The sequence below is a fragment of the Phacochoerus africanus genome, chromosome 1 (genome assembly GCF_016906955.1).
Source record: "Phacochoerus africanus isolate WHEZ1 chromosome 1, ROS_Pafr_v1, whole genome shotgun sequence".
NCBI lineage: Eukaryota > Metazoa > Chordata > Mammalia > Artiodactyla > Suidae > Phacochoerus > Phacochoerus africanus.
In genome coordinates this window covers 259,922,923-259,936,648 of record NC_062544.1, presented here as the reverse complement: position 1 = coordinate 259,936,648, position 13,726 = coordinate 259,922,923, and the positions used below count along the sequence as shown (strand labels likewise).

Sequence of the window (13,726 nt, the reverse complement as noted above, 5' to 3'; positions counted from 1 at the left end):
CTTTATTCATGCATCTGCTTTCCTTCCTGCTTCATTTCCTGTATGTAGAGTGACCCAAAGAAGAAGCAGGGTTGAGCAGGGAGAGGCAAGGATTGTACCAGAGGTCAAAAGGCAGTCAACCTTAGGATGATGGGATCTATTTTCTGGACTGAAGCTTTCAGTTAAGTTGATTCATGACTACTTTTTTGAAGTTTGACCAACAGAATAATTTTTACCTCTTTTGTTCACTATTGTGAACAGGGTGAGAGGATTTTAAAAGAAATCTACTTTTCTCAACAGCTTTCTATAATTTTTTTAAAGAGCTGCAATTCATCAAAATGACAACTAATAAAAGATTGCTAACCATATAGTTATTATATCCTATAGGTATTATATTAAGAATAGGGATAAGTTTATCCTATATAAAGTTAGTTTTTTATATCCTCTGTTTTGGTTCCACTAGTTCTGAAGTAAATGTTTAATGGCAGAGGGACTTGACTTTATAGGAATTTTCACTGTAAAAGACTTTTATAAAAAGGCACTGTGGTTTCTTTTGTAGGTTGTTATACTGAGAACATGAAGAGTTAAGTTTCAAATAGTTTTGACTTTGTTACCGACTAATGGATTAGCTTATAGTTAAAAATCAAAACATGATGACTCTTAGCCCTTGGACTCAAACCATTACTGACTCCCAACCCCCTTCCCTTCCAGTCTGTCCGGATGAATGGGAGGAATGGAGGTGTCCCACAGCTGCCTTGTACCCACACAAAGCAAACAGAATTATTTTACTTACATCTCCATCTGATTTGATTTGGCCTTGAAAACCTCCCCACCTCCCTTCTTACCACCTAATTTTCTCTCTCTCCTTCTTTGGGTGACCACCGATCATTTTGCAGAATCTTGTTAGGCATATCATTTTATTATTTGAAGTATTTTGAAGCTCTGTGTTTGGAATGCCTTGGCTTTGGTCCTATATTTATTTTCAGTTCTTAGTTAAGAACTTACGCAGTGTTTATATAGTTATTCTTGTGAGAAAAACTGATCACATTGAAAGATCTTGTTTATTGTCATATGATGTGTTCTCTAAGCATTCAGGATAGAAAAAGGGGAAACCATCGGACATCTATCTTCATTTTGATTTGACTTAATACATTTCAGGAAACTTAATATTTGAAAAATGTTCCTGTGTTATCAAGATATAAGTAATAGAAAGCATTACTAAAATAGCTTAAACAATAAAGAGTATATCAATAAAGAGTGTATCTCACCCAACAGGGAATTTAGAGTACTGGTGGTTAATTAATTGTCATAATGATGTTATCAAGGACCCATACAGTATTTTCCATATTCTCTGCCATCTTGAGTGTTTTGACAATGTCACTTCGTGATTGTAAGATAGGTATTTTTCCATGCTTTTTTTTTTTAAGTGGGGAAAACATTTTCTACTAAACTTTATTGGCTTTAATTTCATCATATGCCTGTTCCTAAACCCCTTTCTGGCCAAATAAACATTATTTGTCTTAAGTGTTTTGACCTAATGGACATTCACCTCCCTAAGGGTATAAAAAGCATGAACATTCTGCCATCAAGTAAGAAAGAGGGAGGTCTGTCTTTCAGAAGGTGGCCACGTAACTGACACAGCTAAGGGAGTTCACAGTTTTGTTAATTGCTGTAAATTTTCTTATGAGATCACAAAATATAGGTTAGTTGTGCCTTAATCGATTCAATATATGTTTAATGCATGCCTACTGTATTCCAGTTCATCTTGGCCCTGAGGATAGAGCAGTAACTGAGAGAGAAGAACCTTACACTTTATTGGTGAGAGAAACAAAAATATAAAGTTCAGTTTGATGATATCTTATTAACAAGTGCTAAGTAAAAATTAAAACAAAGATTGGAGCATGGCAATTCTGGGTTAGGCTGTGCATGAAATTTCAGATTATGTCCTGGGAAGGTCTCATCTAGAAGGTGCCTTGAGTAAAGGCTTTGTTGGTGTGGAGCTGGTGATGCAGCTCTCTGGGGAGAAGAGTATTCTAGTCCAAGACCCTGTGGCTGGAGTGGGGTCAATAAGACAGGGTAACAGGAAGTGAGGTCAGAGGGGGAAGAAGCCACCAGACAGTTTTTTACAGTGACTCTATGTAATATTGGCACAGAATCACTTTGACAGTTGTGTCAAATGGGCCTAACAGGCAGAGAAATCTAGGTTAGGAAGCTGTTGTAATAATTGAGGAGAAATGATGGTGACTTGAACGGGAGCAGCAAGAAGTAGTAGGATTCTGGATATTTCTAAGCAAAGCCCACAGCATGTGCTGAAGAATTGGATATGAGAGGAGGAGAGGCATCTAGGATGGCAACCAGGATTTTGGACCTGAACAATTAGAAGAATGGAGTTGATTTATTTGAGATTCGGAAGAACAGGGACTCAGTTATTCCCATATTAAATTTGAGATGTCAGATAAACAGGTATATAAATAGTTCTTGAAGACAGATCAGTATATATATTTTTAAAGGATTACTTTGGCCGTTAATAACAGGAAATGGCTTTTTTAATACATATATTCAAAAAACAACAAGGAGAGAATACAAAATGTGGAAACAAAGTTTATTTTGGGAGGGGAGTGGATATTTTGTGTTCCATTGAACAAATATGGCAAAAGACTGGAATAAATTTTAAGAGAGTATTCAAAGAAGCATTTATACATTGATGTAATGCCCACTGTATTTTAGTTTCAAAAATTACATATTAATGCCCACTGTATTTTAGTTTTAAAAATTGCATATTAAATATATTTATTCTTTGAGTTAGTGCCTGAATTTTGAAGCCCTACGTTTTATTAAAAATAGACATTAAAAAAAGAAATACACCACAGAATCCATTGATAATGGATTTAGTGCATGTCTCTTTCCTCTGAACATGATGTGGTTAGTTATCGTTCTAAAGACTAAAGACGTGTTATTAATAAGTAGGTTATCTTCCCCCAGCTTCGTCAGTCTTGTGCAGCCGATAGTTAATGCTCAGGATATTATTCAATGGTGATCCAGGTCAGGAGAAAGATCAGTACAGTACGTTCTAGGTGAGTTTATCGGGATGCTGTGGCTTTTCTTTTGAAAAGGAATGAGTCCAAGATGTCTTTTCGCCAGATTATTGCACTTATTTGTATTTAACAGAAAGCTACACATAGCTAAGATTTTCAGTCTATGTGTATCCCATAAAATGCTGAGAAGTACCTTGTGAAGTACCCTTCATATTATATGTACTCACGAAATACGTTGGTAGAAAATTTGATTTAGAACACTGTTTCTAATTTATTTAAAAGCCTTTAAAAATTGTCCAACAAGAAGTAGATATTATTTGATAAAATGTGTCCTAGCTATAATGTAAGGTAGTTGAGAAAACTGAATTATAATTTTGTCAGATAAAAGTACAATGTAATAAATATAAGAAATTATTTATTAGGCAAAGAAATTTTGCTCTTTAAGATTAATTAGGCTTTTCTCATTGCACTTTTGGCCAGTCATGGCGAATGTTGGCCTCTGACCCATGAGGCTATCTCGTGAGAGAGTTCTGCAGATCTCTAGTAATTAAGCAAGCATTTATGTTACTTTTATTTGAGACCAAATTGACGGTAGATATGAATTATCCTCATTGTTTCATTGACCACACTATCAATTTTTATCTGCATATTTGCCTGTAAGTTCTTTGGAGTGTATTTCTTTATATATTACTTTTTTTTTTTTTTTAAAGGAGAGTTAGGAAAATCCATTGCCTGTTAGTTAGCATTTGTTCATGTGTGCAAATTACTAAGGTGCTTACCTAAACAAGATTCTTATCAAACTCTGATTTGCCAGATATAGCAGCTTACTTTTTTATTATGTGAACATGAATGAGGTAAACAAGGAATATATTTAAATCATGAAGCACAGTATCAGAATGATCTTGTGAGGACCCAGTGGGATCAGAACTTTACTTGGGAGTTCCTTTCATGGCTCAGTGTTAACGCACCTGACTGGTATCCATGAAGATACAGGTTCGATCCCTGGTCTCGCTCAGAGGGTTAAGGATCCAGAGATGTCTTGAGCTGTGGTGTAGGTCACAGATGCGGCTCAGATCCCACATTGCTGTGGCTGTGGTATAGGCTGGCAGCTATAGCTCTGATTTCACTCCTAGCCTGGGTACTTCCAGATGCTGCGAGTATAGCCCTAAAAAGACAGAAGAAGAAAAGAAAAAAAAAATTTATCAACTTGTGCCTCTCCTTGCCTCTGCCTTGACCCTTTACTTCCCTCCCTCACCCCCAGCTACTCTTCATCTTTGTGTTAATCTTTTACTTCTTTTAATAATACTGGTTTTATCCTTAAATAATATACTGTTAAATTTTACGTTTTGTTAAGTTTCGAAAAATTGGTAGCATTCTGTATATAGCCTTATGAGACTTTTTAAAATTTATTTTGTTTATCTGAAACCTGTATCGTTGAATGTAGTTGTAGTTCATTTATTTCACTGCTGAGTAATATTTGATTGTATGAACTTATTTATTATCCTGTTGGTGGACATCTGGGTTATTGTTGTTGGGAGTCTTGTTTACTTGTTTTGTTTGTTTTTGGTATATCTATATTCACATGTCTGTACCTTGATACAGATGTATGTGTAGGTATGTATATTATAAGCATTGCTAATATCAGTGATCATTTTTATGTGTACTGGTGTACATGTGCAAGACTTGAGAATATGTATCTAAGAGTATAAGGATAGAGAATGTTCAGTTATATGAAATAATGCTGAATTGTTTTCTGAAGTCTTTGGGCCAAATTATATTCCACCAGTAATATATCAGAACCCCACATTGGGCCAAATCATTGCCAAAACTTTGAATTCTCAGGATTCTTAACTTTGTGGCTACAAAGTGGTATCTTATTATGGTCCTAATTTGCTTTTCTCTGATTGATAGTGAGGCTGAACATCTTGTCATGTGAAAATACCATTGGTATTCTTCTTACGTAGGATGTTTGTTCGTATCTTTTGTCCATTACATTCTTAAAGCTGTGCATTAAATTGCATTTATTTTTTTACCTTTTAAAATTTTGAAATAATAGCACACTTATGGAAAAGTTGCAAGTACAAAAAAGATAATTTTTTCCCCTGAAGATTTGTTTTGATGTCCCATCACCACTAAATAAATGAGTGTGTCTTTCCTACAAACAAGAGGAGTGTCTTAGAAACCACAATAAAGCCGTCAAAATCAGGAAATTAACATTGATGCATTACTACTAGCTAATCCTCAGATCTCATTCAATTTTCTCAAGTTGTCCCAGTAATGTCCTTTATAGTAAAAGGATCCAGTTTAGATTCACACCTTACATTTTACTTGTCACATTTCTTTAGCCTTTTTCAATCAGAAAGAGTTCTTCCGTCTTTGTTTGACTTTCAAGACCTTGGCACTTTTAAAGACCATGTAGGCCGGTTATTTTGTAGAATGTCTTTTTTTTAGGTTTGTCCACTGTTACCTCATGATTAGATGTAGGCTGTGAATATTTGGCAGGAAGATCGCATATGTTTACTCTGTGTCTTCTCTCTTCCTCATGTAAGGTGGCACATGGTTTCATTTTGACCTACTCTTGAAGTTCATGTGGATTACTTGACTCAGAGTCTTGGCCAGGTGTCTCTACTTTGAAATTACTCATTTTTCCTCTGTCCTTAATAATTATTTTGTGTGGAGGTGCTTTGAAACTATAAATATCCCTTTCTTGGTCAAACCTTATTTGTATCACTATGAGTTTATGATTCTGTATTTTATTCAGTGAGCTATAATCCATTACTGTTGTTACTTATTTTGATGCTTATCTCACCCTTATTTAGCCAGTGGGATCCCCTTCCAGTTGGCTTCTGTGTCTTTTTGACATGTCATTCCTCAACCATACTGCTACCTCCAATTTCATTCCCATTTTATAGAGTTAAATCACATTTTCTCCCTTTTTTGTACCTTCTAAGTTTCAGTGAGAAACTTGCCTCTTTTCCTAAATTTATTTTCTGATTCGATCAGTCTCCCTGTATGTGATAAATCTGCTATTTCCATCAACCCTCTGCCAGCCCACAATTCTCTTTGAGTGTCAGAGGCACCTATGTGGAAGACCCCTGCTTGAGTTACTACATTGCCTAGCATGGTGCATCTTTTTATGAACACCCAGCTCAGTCATTGACACTCAGTATTGGGCCATGTCATACAAGGTTCTGCTCACCCCAAACCACCCTTCCAGAGCTTGGGCTCTGACTCCTGTACCACATTGTTCTCTTCATTCCACCATGGACACCTGCCTCACCCTACTTGGGCTTGGACACCCCTTATTAGGGATAACCCCTTTGCATTTTGCCCATTTTAAATTCAAATTTTATAAAATATACACAGAGACAAATACGTATCTACAAACATAGATGCATATTCTGGATACCAGCATCTTTTTTTGGTGATGTGTTTTGTGGTGGTGTAGTTCATCTCTTCACATTTCTTTATTGTATTTCATGATGAACGGAAATTTTTGATTATAATGTCGAATTCATTGATCATACACTTTAGAGTTAACTCTTTCTATGTCTTAAGAAAACCTTCCCTACTCCGAGTTCATAAAGATATTCTCTTATATTTTATTTTTAAAATATTAGAGACTTGCCTCTTCTCTACTCAAAACTTTAATCCCTCTGGAATTTTTTATATGTTATACAGTAGGGATCCACTTTCTTTTTCTCCCCCAAATAAATAACCAGCTGTTTCAGCACTGTTAAATGATTCATCCTTCCTTCAGTGATCTTCAGGGCAACTTGCATTAAATATTTTCGTGATGTGTGAAGGTCTGTTTCTTCTCCAGTGTTCAGTTTGTCTCTCCCAGAAGCACACTGACTTAATGGGTAGAACTTTGTAATATGTCTCTATATTGGTAGAACAAGTTCCCTACTGTATTCTTTTTCTGGTTGGATGGCTTGTCTGTTACAGGCTTTTGCTGTCCTATTGTAAATTTTAGAGTCAACTTATAAATCCTTTGGATTTCGCTTGTCATTGCATTCAGTGTGTTGGTTGAGTTTGAGAAGAATTGTTATTTTATGTTAAATCTTTCTGTCAGGAACATGGTATGTCATTCTGTTTATTTAGGTTGTATTTAATGTCTTTCAGTATTTTCTCCATGTAGAACTTGCAATATTTGCAAGTTACTTTTATTATTTAGGTACATTTCTTGTTGGATATTTTTTAAATGTTATTTTCTGTGGGTTACTGGTATTTAAAAACACAGTTGATTTTTTTATGTGATTAATATTTAGTTGCAATGAATTGAATACTAAAACCTGTTTGGATTAAATGTCAGACATGCTCAAAAGCAATAAGTAAGTTTAGAAGTCCAAGTTTTTACTCTGAAATAAGTTTTGATGTTTTAATAAGTACTAGGTCGATAGATCTCTCTTTTTTTTTTTTTTAAACAGCATAAGATTCACCTATTCAAAGTGTTCTTTATGGCCATGCAGGTGTCCAACCAACACCACTAGAGGATTTTCAAACATTTTCGTGACCCTAAAAGGAATCCCATACCCGTTAACAGTTACTCCCATTCTTATCCTCCCCTGTTCCCAGCCCTAGGTAATTATGAATCCACTTCCTATCTTTGAATTTGCCTGTTCTCTGGACATTTCACATAAATGGAATCGTATAATACATGGGTGTTTTTTTGTGTGACTATCTTCTTTCACTAAGCATAATAATTTCCAAGATTGATCTATATTGTGGCATGTATCAGTAGTTTATTCCTTTTTATGGTTGAATAATATTCCTTTGTGTTGAATATATCACATTTTATCATTCATTGGTTGGTAGACACATAGATTGTTTAAAATTTCAGGCTGTTTTGAATAATGTTGTTGTGAGCATGCATAAATAGGTCATTGTGTGGACATACGTTTTCTTTTCCCTTCTCTCTATACCTAGGAGTAAGAATTTCTGGGTTATGTAGTACTCTATGTTTAACTTTTTAGGGAGCTGCCAAACTGTTTTCTTAAGAGGCTGTGCTATTTGACATCTCATCAGCACTGTATGAAGATGTCAGTTCCTCCCTGTCCTCCCCAACCTTTGAATTTTCCAGTCTTTTTAAAATATATATCTATCATTATAGTGGGTATATAATGAAATCTCATTGCAGTTTTATTTGCCTTCCTCTGAAGGGTAATGATAATGAGCATCTTTTTATGTGTTTATTAAATGTTCACATATCTTTGGTGAAATATCTTCAAATCGCTAGTCTATTTTTAAAAATTGATTTAGCATTTTATTCTTGAGGTGTAAGGGCTTTAGTATGATTATGCTAGATATCGTGTCTTTATTATCTGTACTGTTTACAAATATTTTTTCCCATTACGGGGCTTGTCTTTTATCTAAACTACATCTTTTGAATAATTTGATTCAGTACATTTTTTAATGGATTAAACTTTTATTGTCATATTTAAGAAATCTTTCCCTGACCTAAGATCACAAGATTTTTTTCCCCCTATTTTTTCCTAAAAGTTTTATAGTTTTAGGTCTTTGAATTTGAACTGTGATCTATTTTGAGGTACTATTTTTGTATGTTGTAAGGTAAATGCTTATACTTACTATGCATTTATTTTTGTATGTGAATATTCAGCTGTTCTTGCACTATTTATTAAAAAGACTTTTCCCCATTGAATTCGCATGACACATTTGTTGAGAAACAAATGGCCATGAGTGTGAGAGTTTATTCTGATTTGTCTGTCTATCCTGTTTTCATTGTCCAAATGTCTATTTCCATGCTGGTATTGCACTGTATTAGTTATTAGAGCTTTATGTAAGTTTTAAAATTAGGTGGTTTAAATCAGGCAACCTTAGTTTTCTTTTTTGATATCACTTGGATATTTTCAGTCCTTTATACTATCATACATATTTTAGGATGGATTTCTACAAAATAGAAAGCATGATAGGATTTTAATAGATCAATTTGGAGGGAATTGCCATCCTAATAATATTGAGTCTTCCAATCCATGAACATGGAATGGATTTCTGTTTATTTATATCTTTAATTTCTCTTAGCAGTATTTTATATTTTAAATGTACAGGTTTTGCATTTATTTACGTAAATGTATTCTTAAGTCTTTCCTTCTTTCTGCTATTATTGTGAGTGGAGTTTTAAAATTTCATTTATGAATTTTTTGTTGCTAGTATGTAAAAAAATCCAATTAAATGTATTATTTTCTTTTTTTCATTTTTGGCCACCCCAAAGCATATAGAGTTCCCGGGCCAGGGATCAGATCCAAGCCCCAGTCGCGACTTAAGTCACAGCTGTGGCAACGTTGGATCCTTAACCCACTGTGCTGGGCCAGCGATTGAACCTGTTTCCCAGAGCTCCCAAGACACCACCGATGCTGTTACAACAAAACAGGAACTCCTGCAATTAATTTTTATATATGGATCTTGTATCCTATAATCTTTCAAAACTTTCTTAACTTTAATAGCTTTTTTTTTGATTCCTTAGGATATTAATCTAGCTATAGGATCATGTTGCCTACAAATAAAGACAGTTTCATCTTCTTCTTTGCCAATCTGTATGTCTTTATGTTTCTTGCCTGATTGCCCAGAGTAGATTCTCTGGTAGAGCGTTGAATGGTAGTAGCCGGAGCAGTCATCCTTGACTTTTCCCCTGTGTTACAGAGGGAAGGCATTCAGTCTTTTACCAATAAGTAGGTATCGGTTTTAGGCCTTTGTACCAGAAAGGAAGAGTAGTTTCACATTGAAACAATCAACTAATGTAATACACCTTATTAATAGAATGTAGGACAGAACTGCATGATTACCTCAATAGATGCAGACAAAAAAGAAATCAAGGAAACAGAAAGCAAAATAAGGAATTTAAACAAACTAAGAGAGAAGAAGGAATCTACTTTTTAGTGATGAGGAAAAGCTTCTCTGAGGAAATGACATATAAGCTAATATCCAAACAACTTGAAGACCCTAATCACATCGAGAATGAAGAGTCCTTCAGCACTCGGGCTTGCACTTGTCATGTTCACTTTGTAATTCCAATGCCTTGCACAGTGCCTTGTCCCGAAACTTGTTCACATAACAAAGAGATAGTTTAGTATCTTGCTTTCTTGGCAGTTGTCATATTCCAATCATTTTACCATGTCATTAAGTATTCTTGGGAAACGTATTTTAATAATTGCATAATATTCTGTAATAGAATCATAAGAAAGTTACTTGAATGTTTTATTATTCATAGATGTGCTTTCTTCATACACATGGGCATATTGTTGCACTGATTTAGATTTAAGCCTAATTTTCCCATTTATTAATAATCTATGATAGTGGTTTATTTTCTGTCATTTTTTGCTAATTTTTATTTAAATATTCTTTTAATTTATCCTTTATGTGGTCGTATGTTCAGCTCAAAAGGATTATGATAATGCTTAAATAGAGACCAAACATTAAAACAAACAATTCTAGAATGTGGCAAAATAGCAGGCATAAATGGTGGGTCTGAATATTTTTTCCTTTCTACATGGAAAAATGTAGACTCATGAACTTGGTGCACTGTTACCAGGTGCTTTGCACTACCCGAATTGAGACCCTGGGAAGTGGGTAGTGCTAGAAAGAAGTCAGGAATTATGTTCTAAAGAACTGCCAAGGCCCTATCTTGTTTTCAAGTAAAATATACCAGAGTTTGAATTCCATTTTAAGTTCTTACTAGTTTTATGATTTGGGATAACTTAAACTCCGTTCCCTTATCTATAAAATGAGGATGATGATCATGTCATAGAGTTGTATAAAAGGGCTTAGTGCAGAGTCTGATACATAGTAACTGTCCAGTAAATGAAAGCTGTCATTACCTAAGTCTCATGGTCCTGGGGGTGCTGGTAAGAGTGGTAGCTGGAAGGTTTCCTTATGCCTTGTCAGCAGATACCAGCCACCTCCTTAATAATGTTCCTCTGAAGGTGTTTACTTTTACACTTGCCAGGAATTGGTCATTTTCTTCACCAAACATGCCGGTTTAGAGACTATTTCTTATCTGCTCATGTGCCAAAAAAGATATAGCCGGTAAGAGGTGTTTTAAAGTACCATTAGGTTAGACCTTTTGACATCAACCTGTAGGCTGCTGTTCTCAGCATTCATAAATATAGTTTTGGTTATTTTCTTTTCCAACTTTAAAACAAAAGACAATACATTTTTTTTTCCCCAAGAAGGAAAGAAATGAGACTAAAAATTGAGCAATTAAATTCCACTTGTATTTCAGTGTTTTAGTAGATAATGTTGGTAAGTGGCAAGATGGGGTTGTCTTGGGTATGGCTTCTGAGGTTGGAGATTAAGAATTTAGGAAATTTCCAAGGCCCCTGGTGCATTCTAATAGGAATACTAAATTGATTGTAAATATATCATTTTAAGTTCGTGTGTGAAGTACTGCCTTGTAGTTATGAATTATCAGAAGTGATCTTTCCCTACTCTCTAGAATTCCTATCAGAATTTATAGTCAAGGCTCAGTTTGAGTCCAAGATCTATAATTTGGGGCATGACACTTAAACAGCTCTGCTCATAGTTTGTTTCTCCTCCATAAAATGGGATAATGCTTTCTCTGCTTGTTTCACTGAGTTATGAAGCTCAAATGAGGTCACGTCCCTGAAAGGGCTTTGTAACTGGTAAAGCATGCAGCTTACTAACTGTGACTCCAGTTCATCCTGTCAGACCTGCCATTTTCTCCCTACTGTTTGGTAGGTCACTGGTGAGGGTGACATGATAACCCGGGTGACATGATAACCCAGAACTCTATAATGCGCGGTACCTCTTAGGAGTGCTTGTTTGGTACATGTACGAGGGAGAGGACAGTGGTAGACAAGTGCTGTTTTCATCCTTTAACTTGTTTTACTTATTACAAAAGTAATACAAGTTTATTGTAAAGAAACTAGAAAACATACGAGCAAAAAGGAAAAATAAAGATTACCTCTAACTACAGAAATCATTATTATATTTATTTTTGTATAATTTTAAAACAAAAATTCATTTATACTGGACATAATGTTCTATTTCCTGTTTTTATCATTTAATATATAATATGGTATGTTATTCCATGAAATTTATATAATATTTTAATGGCTACATAGTATATAATGACATGCTCATGGCTAAATATTTGTACATAGTCTCATTTTTTTTTTTTTTTCATCAGGGTGCATCCTGTACCTGAAATTGCTACATCAGGGAGCATACAACATTTTAAGAAATGATTTTTTTTTAACTTTATTGAGATTCAGTTGACATATAATAAACTACATATATTCAAGGTGTACAGTTGGATGATAAGTTTTGACATATGTATACAGCCATGAAACCAGCACCACAATTAAGATAACACTGTTCGCTAGTCCTTCCTTTTTGTACCATCCCACTTGACTATCCCCAGGCAACCACTGTTCTGTTTAATCTCCCTGTAGATTAATTTGCATTTTCTACATTTTTATGCAAATGGAATCACACACCATGTATTTCTTTTAGGCTGGGTTTTCTTGCATTTAGCATAATTATTTTGAAATTCATCCATGTTTATATCAAGATTAATATCCTTTTTTTGTTTATGGGCAGTAAATATTCCATTGTATGGGTGTATCATAATTTATTCGCCTATTGATATGCATATGAATTGTTTCCAGTTTTTTGCTATCAAAAATAAAACTGCTTTGGACATTGGTGTACAAGTCTTTCTGTGGACATAAAATGTATGATATTTATTATCAAATTTTGTGCTGGGAAGGTTACATAGGTAGTGTTTTGAAACAGAAAACACTTAATATGAAAGAAACCAGCTCATTTTTTCTTCTTTTTTTAAGGTTTTGGAAATATACCTTGGGAGGATTTAGAATCTTTAGATATAACTGAATTGAATTAATTTGATAGAAATTTGAAATTAACAGAGTTTCATAAGTGCATCCTAACAACTTATAAACCTGTTTCACAATTTATTTTCTTGAAGCATCTGCTTTTATCGAGTAATCATATTGTTTAGAAAGCAAAAATCTATTGCTTTTCCTTTAGTGATCAATTTATATTTCATAAACAATCCGTATTTCCCTGTCAATGACTCTGCATTGAACTTGAACAAGAAAAGATATTGAGAAAAGTTTACAGAACTTCCACTAAAGATATTCTAGAATCTAGTTTAGAAGAGATGCCAAACTACCTTTTTTCCTATTCTTAAGATACACACTAGATTGAAGGAGGAGTGGGAATCTGAAGGCTACAGATGACATCATCAGAGCTACTTTTCAACAGCCTTCTCCGTTTCCTTTCTCAAAAAGCAGAGATTCAAGCCTTGGAGGTGGACGGTGAGAATATTTATCCTGAGTTCATAAGGCTTAACCATTGTGACTTTAATATATTTCAACCTATTGCCTTTTGAATTGATAAGCAATGAGATCCTGCTGTATAGCACTGGGAACTATATCAGGTCACTTATGATGAAGCACGATGGAGGATAATATGAGAAAAAGAAGGTATACATATGTGTGTGTGTGTGTGTGTGTGTGTGTGTGTGTGTGACTGGGTCACTTTGCTGTACAGTAGAAAATTGACAATATTGTTAACCAACTATAATGGAAAAAATAAAAATCAAAACTAAAAAAATATTTTTAAAATAAAAATGAATAAAGAAAACAAAATGGTGAAAGACCTCTACAAAAAAATATATTTCAGATAATCCTTTCTTAATTATAAATTAG

At 34.4% G+C, this 13,726-nt stretch overlaps 1 protein-coding gene across 2 annotated transcripts in view; it reads left to right on the top strand.

Annotated features, from left to right (window-relative positions):
• The window catches only part of LOC125135032 (circumsporozoite protein-like), a 42,655-nt gene extending 29,150 nt beyond the window's left edge, over positions 1–13,505 (top strand). Inside the window, exon 3 of one of the 2 annotated variants that reach the window (XM_047794649.1) lies at positions 13,208–13,505. In XM_047794649.1, the coding sequence (XP_047650605.1) occupies positions 13,208–13,255 (48 nt within the window). In that variant the 3' untranslated portion in view covers positions 13,256–13,505. Of the gene's footprint in view, positions 1–1,738; positions 4,061–13,207 lie in introns of those variants that run through there. The other variant, XM_047794658.1, reaches the window with a different exon arrangement.
• The last annotated feature ends 221 nt before the right edge of the window (positions 13,506–13,726 follow it).